At 44.9% G+C, this 6,373-nt stretch overlaps 1 protein-coding gene across 1 annotated transcript; it reads right to left on the bottom strand.

Annotated features, from left to right (window-relative positions):
• Window positions 1-357: 357 nt before the first annotated feature.
• LOC129800938 (uncharacterized) lies at window positions 358-5,667 on the bottom strand. The gene has a single exon (XM_055845681.1). It carries the CDS (start codon window positions 5,665-5,667, stop codon window positions 358-360), a length of 5,310 nt encoding a protein of 1,769 aa, XP_055701656.1.
• Between the last annotated feature and the right edge of the window lie 706 nt (window positions 5,668-6,373).

Genomic DNA, 6,373 nt, shown 5'->3' with positions numbered 1-6,373 from the left:
CATGTTGGAGATGGAAGGGTGCAAATTTACCTGGAAATATATCCGGTTGAGAAGGAACAAAATTCCGTTTGCTGAGGTCTTCCAGTCTCCGTGCTAATTGAAGTAGTGTATTGCGGTAGATTGATCACTTGATCTTATTGTTCACTTTGTTTAGTTTTAGAGTTTTATAGGATGGTTTAGTTTGTATTTAGAGGAAAATTTATTTCACACGCGTGAGCTCAATGGATGTTAGCGCAAGACTGATGAAATTTAGGGTTGTCTTATTAGGGTTTTTTTTAAGTGGTGAATTTGAAATGTCCGCTAGAGGCGCGCGGATGTAGTGGTGAGAAACTTAAATTTAAATAGTGAGAGGCATGATCAGCCGTTACATGCTCCCCCTTGAAGGCCCGAAGGGTCCTTCTGTGTTGTGGAGAGTTGATCATCCTCAGGCGATGGTAGTCGGCAAATCTTTGCTATGGATCTTTTGTACAGCCCTTTAGGAGTGCGGACTGTCACGACACGTACCTTGGAGTCCTTGCCGGGATGGAGCTGATGAATTATTCCAAGGGGCCACTGATGAGATGGTGCATTGTCCTCGTGAATAATCACCAAATCTCCAATTTTCAAATTTGGTTGAGGTGAAAACCACTTTGTCCTTCTTTGGAGCTCAGTGAGGTATTCAAGTCTCCAACGATGTGAAAACTTCTGAATTATCTGCTGACACAGCTGCCAGTGATCGAGGCGATTGAGTGGAATTTCTTGAAGGCTAGGGCTCGGGACTGCGTTTAGAGGTTTGCCTACCAGAAAGTGTCCAGGAGTGAGGCAGGAAGGCTCTGATGGATCATCACTGAGTGCTGTAAGTGGCCTACTGTTGAGAATGCTCTCCACTTGAGTCAAAATCGTGTAGAGATCCTCGTATGTAAAGCATCTGTCACCAATGGTTCGAAGTAGATGGTGTTTCAGCGACTTTACGGCTGATTCCCAAAGACCACCGTGATGAGGAGAGCGTGGTGGTTGGAAATGCCATGTGATTCCCATAGAAGTGGCTGTTGATGAGAGCTCATCCTGGCAAACTTGAGAGTCTAAGAGTGACTGCAGTTCCTTGTCAGCTGAAGTGAAGTTTGTGGCGTTGTCACTAAAGACATGAAGAGGAGCTGACCGTCTTGCAGCGAATCTACGAAGAGCTGCGATGAAAGCTTCACAGCTCAGATTACTGACAAGCTCGAGATGAACAGCTTTTGTAGAGAGGCAAATAAAAACAGCCACATAAGCTTTTCGTGGAGTTCCTCCGCGTTTGAGGTCTGGTCTAACCCACATTGGACCACAGAAATCAACGCCCGTGTTGTGAAAAGGAGAAGTTGCAATTACTCGTTCTTGAGGTAGATCACCCATGAACTGTTGTTGAAGGCGTGGCTTGCAGCGAATGCATCGGACACAATTATGCACAACTTGACGAGTCAAGTTACGTGCTCCCAATGGCCAGAAACGCTGTCTTAAGATCGACAGAAGTAGTTGAGGGCCTGCATGGAGATTTTTTCGATGTTCATGAGTGGTGATCAGTCGGGCAAGCTCCCCCTTTGGCAGCAGAATGGGGTGACGGGTGTCATAGGACTCGTCCGATTGAGAGAGACGACCACCAACTCTGATGAGACCATCCTTGTCGATAAATGGAGAAAGGTACTTGTAGGTTTTCATGCTTCTGTTTGAGTTGAGAGTGTTGTTCTCGATGGCCTTAGCAACTTCTGAGAGTTTAGCATTCTGCTCCCATTTCAGCAGCATCACTTCAGCATGATGAATTTCAGTCACAGAGATTGGGCCAAATGAATGAGAAGATTTGCTGGCTACAGAGAGGAACCGGAAAGAAATGGCAAGTACCCGTGTAACTTGTGAGTAGTCAGAAGACTCTGATACAAGTTTGGATATGAAGTCTGGTGGTGGAAGTGCAGATTGTGTTTCTTCCGGTAGAGATGCCAGCAAAAATGACTGATTTTCGATAGAATTTGGTTGAGGCCATTCTGAGGTTGGCTGGAGTAGAAAGGATGGACCATGCCACCAAAGCGATGAAGAGTGTAGGTTTTGCACAGTAGATCCCCGTGAGATGATATCCGCTGGATTAAGAATCCCTGGGACATGATGCCAATCCTCACGTTGAGATAGTGTATGAATCATTCCGATTTTGTGAACAACGAAACTATCAAACTTGTTCTGAGACGATCGTATTTGATGGTAAACGACCATTGAATCTGTCCAATAGAAGCAGCTGGTGATGTTTAGTATAGTGCGGAATTTATCCATTATTTGAGCACCAAGAACTGCACTGAGAAGCTCCAGTCGAGGAATGGACAGCTTTGCAAGTGGAGCTACCCTGGATTTTGCGTAGATGAGGTGAGATGACCGATGATTTTCATCTGCTGTCACATAGTACAGAACTGCACCATATGCGACTTGACTGCTGTCGCAGAACATATGCAATTCTTCCGAGGTGGGAGATTTGACAGTGGAGGCCCAACGAGGAATTTCGATGATCGAAATGTTTTTGAGATCCTCTAGGTAAGTTTCCCATGTGGAAAGGAGGTCCAGTGGTAGCTGATCATCCCATGAAAGTCCCAATTGCCAAAGTGACTGCATGAATATCTTGCCTCTGACAACAAGCGGACCCAGAAAACCCTCAGGATCAAACAGTCGAGCAATAACGGAGAAGACTTGTCTCTTTGTTGTAGCTGGTGACTCGTCTGTTGAGAAATCATAGTGAAATACGTCACGTTGCGCATTCCACTTCATTCCAAGGGTGCTGACGGAATGTTCAGGAACATCGAGAGAGGTCGTAGAATCATCGGTCATTTGAAGAAGCTCCTTGCGGTTTGAACACCACTTGGTGAGAGTGAGACCAGCTGATTGAGTAAGATTGATCAGCTGCTGTTGAGTGTTGAGAGCTTCGTCAATTGTATGACAAGAAAGCAGGCAATCATCTACGTAGAAGTTGTGGAGAATGGCATGAGAGGCTCTTGGATATGACTCCTGTTCATCCACAGCTAGCTGATTGAGTGCCCGTGTGGCCAAGAAAGGCGAGGACGCAACGCCAAAACAGACTCCAGTAAGCCTGTACTCTTTAATCGGCTCAGAAGTGGAATTTCTCCAAAGTATCCTCTGCAAGTCCCTGTGAGGAGGATGGAGGAGGAACTGCGGATACATTTGACGAATGTCAGCGCTGAGTGCAATGGGATATCTTCTGAACAACATGAGAGTAGCGACAAGTTCAGGCTGAACGGTAGGCCCAACTTTTAGCACATCATTGAGACTCAGTCCAGTGGATGAGCGAGAGCTAGCGTTGTAGACAACACGGATCTTTGTGGTCGTTGAAGATTCCTTTACCACTGGATGATGTGGAAGGTAGTAGACAGGCAGGGAACTCTCATTATTGGAGATGGGCTCAAGAAAACCTTCATTGAGATATTGTTGAATGGAGTTGGCATAGTCAGCTTTGAGTTCAGGACTTTTGGCAAGGCGTTTCTCCAAACGTAGAAATTGGCGAGTTGCATTGTCCTTGTTGTCCCCCAAGTTTTCAACAATGGATCGAAGAGGAAGGTGAAGAACATATCTGCCGGTTGAGTCCCTGAACGTAGTTTCAGAAAACAATTGCTCAACTTCCTTGTGTTCCTGAGATGGTGGAGGGTTAGAAGGAACATTTTCGACTTCCCAAAACTTCTTTAGGGTTTTATCGATACTTGAGAGAGTAGTGAGACAGCAAGTGAGATTGGAGGTAGGCTGCTGTGGTGATGTATGGGCTCCGACAATAATCCACCCAAAGTCCGTGTTCTTCAGCTGGGGAAGTCCAGGACCCAATTTGATAGACTCATCCTTCACAATGTCGAAGTATTGAGCAGCACCAATAAGGATATCAATTGGTTGAGTGACATTCCAGGTAGGGTCTGCCAGAATAACATTCTGAGGAAGTGGGATGGATTTAGTGTCTACTTCCCAATTAGGGAGATCTCCTGCGATTTTCGGAACTACCAGAGAATTGAATTCAAGATGTACGTCATTGAGTCGAGACTGAACAATAGTGTCTGTCTGATGCTTTGCGACGCTGTGAGAATTAGTAACTCCACAAATCACGACAGAGGAGGAGGATTTGTTCAATTTTAGCTTTTGACAGAGTTCCTGAGTCATCAAATTCATCTGGGCACCCGAGTCTAGGATGGCCCTGCAAAGATGAACATTGTTGTCTCTATCCAGGATTTTCACCACTGCAGTAGCCAGAAAGACCTTGCTGACAGTATGTGAAGAGAGAACAGTAGAGGATACGGCGACAGTTTGAGTGACAGGTGTATCCTTTGAAGTCGAGGTTGTAGGGGTATGTTCGGATAGAGCAGGTTTTTGAGTTTGTGGAGTAGTAGATTGTGATGAAGTAGACGAGGAGGGATATGCATCATGTAGCAACGTTGAATGCTTTATTGAACACTTCTTGCACTTTGAGGACTGACAATGCTTTGTCATGTGCTTCCCAAAACAATTTCGGCAAAGATTATGAGACTTGACGAACTCTAATCTGTCGAATGGACTGAGTGCCTCGAATTTGGGACATTTGTAAAGTCTGTGTTGTCCCTCCTTGCAGCAATCACAAACACTAGAAGAATCAGTTGTTAGCAAGTTGGTTGTGGACGGCTTTGAGCGAAGAATAGCCTTTGGAGGGGGTTGAGATTTTATAGTAGGGGTTTTCTCGATTGGAGGCGTGTAGATCGCAAGTGCCTTTGCACGTCCCTCAAGAAAACTATCAAAGCGCTCCCATGTTGGAACCTTTCCCTTTATTGTATTAGCCCATAGAATCTTGGAATCATGGTCTAGGCGTTGGGATGCCCAATAAACAAGCCATATATCCCGTCCCGTTGCTTGCATTGTATCGAGAGAGTGCAGAATTGAGTTGCAAGTAGTACGGAACTCACGGACAGACGCTTGAGAAGAAGGTTTGATATTTGGTAGGGAAAGAAATCTCTGAATACTGTCATTGATTATAGCAGAAAGATCATCATATGTTTCTGAGAGGAGTTCCCAAGCAGCACGATAATTTGCATCGCAGATTTTCAAACGTTGTACTGTCCTTAGGGGCTCATCTTTCAGGTATGAAATGAGATATTGCATTTTGTGAGAATCTGGAAGCTGAGAATTCCCAATAGAGGACAGGAAAATGTCCTTGAATGTTGGCCAATCTTCATATGACCCGGAGAAGGTGGGAACTTTGATTGGCTCGAGCTTTACATTATCAATTTCATCACGGCCTGACAACTTCTCCAACACTTTTGAGAATTTGTCCACGAAAGTGTCAAATTTTGAGTCGGATAGGTTTTCATTGGAACCATGAGATGACTTGGGGGGTTTCTCAACCTCAGCGTTAGATGCAGTATTCTTTTTGTTGATGATAACCCTAATGGAAGTATCGAGATTGTCGATTGTGGCATAAAGTTCATCAAAGCTATTTTCTTCCTCAGCCACATTCACCCCATCTTCCGCAATTATTTGCTCATGCAAATTTGAAAGCTTATCCCTGACTTCCGTAAGATACTCGAGTTTAGCTTTAAGCTCTTCTTGGATTGACGGGATAATCAATTGAGACTCATCCAAAGACTCCACAAAACGAATTATTCGTGTCACCGACCCCTTAATTACGCCTCTCTTTGTCTTCAGTGACATTTCGCAAAGTTGGAGGACGAGCTGATACCCGAAGACACGAAGAAAATGCGATAAATTGGAGGGAGACTTACCCTAGATGAGGTTATGTATCGTTTCGTTGTGTCAGAGTGTGTGTGAGAAAGCCTCGTGGGACCTCGTGGCAGAAAATGAGGTTATAGTCTTCCGGACGGTCAATAAACAATGGTTAGCACCGATATTGAAGCCCCAGAGAGACGAGATGCCCCTTCGTTAGGAAGAGCCTCGAGGATTGTCAGTCAGTTAGTGACTGAGATGAGTGAAACGCCCCTGGAATGACGCGTTGTGCGTTTCCGGACAGATGAGGTGTCTCAGATGGATGGAAGTATCGACGCTCCCGGTCGATATTTGCAGAAAGATGCTGGTTTGTCGTCTCGTCCAGACGACTGCGGTGTGAAGGACCAAATTATGGAGATGGAAGGGTGCAAATTTACCTGGAAATATATCCGGTTGAGAAGGAACAAATTATGGAGATGGAAGGGTGCAAATTTACCTGGAAATATATCCGGTTGAGAAGGAACAAAATTCCGTTTGCTGAGGTCTTCCAGTCTCCGTGCTAATTGAAGTAGTGTATTGCGGTAGATTGATCACTTGATCTTATTGTTCACTTTGTTTAGTTTTAGAGTTTTAGAGGATGGTTTAGTTTGTATTTAGAGGAAAATTTATTTCACACGCGTGAGCTCAATGGATG

The sequence above is a fragment of the Phlebotomus papatasi genome, chromosome 2 (genome assembly GCF_024763615.1).
Source record: "Phlebotomus papatasi isolate M1 chromosome 2, Ppap_2.1, whole genome shotgun sequence".
NCBI lineage: Eukaryota > Metazoa > Arthropoda > Insecta > Diptera > Psychodidae > Phlebotomus > Phlebotomus papatasi.
This window is presented reverse-complemented; position numbering and strand designations above follow the sequence as displayed.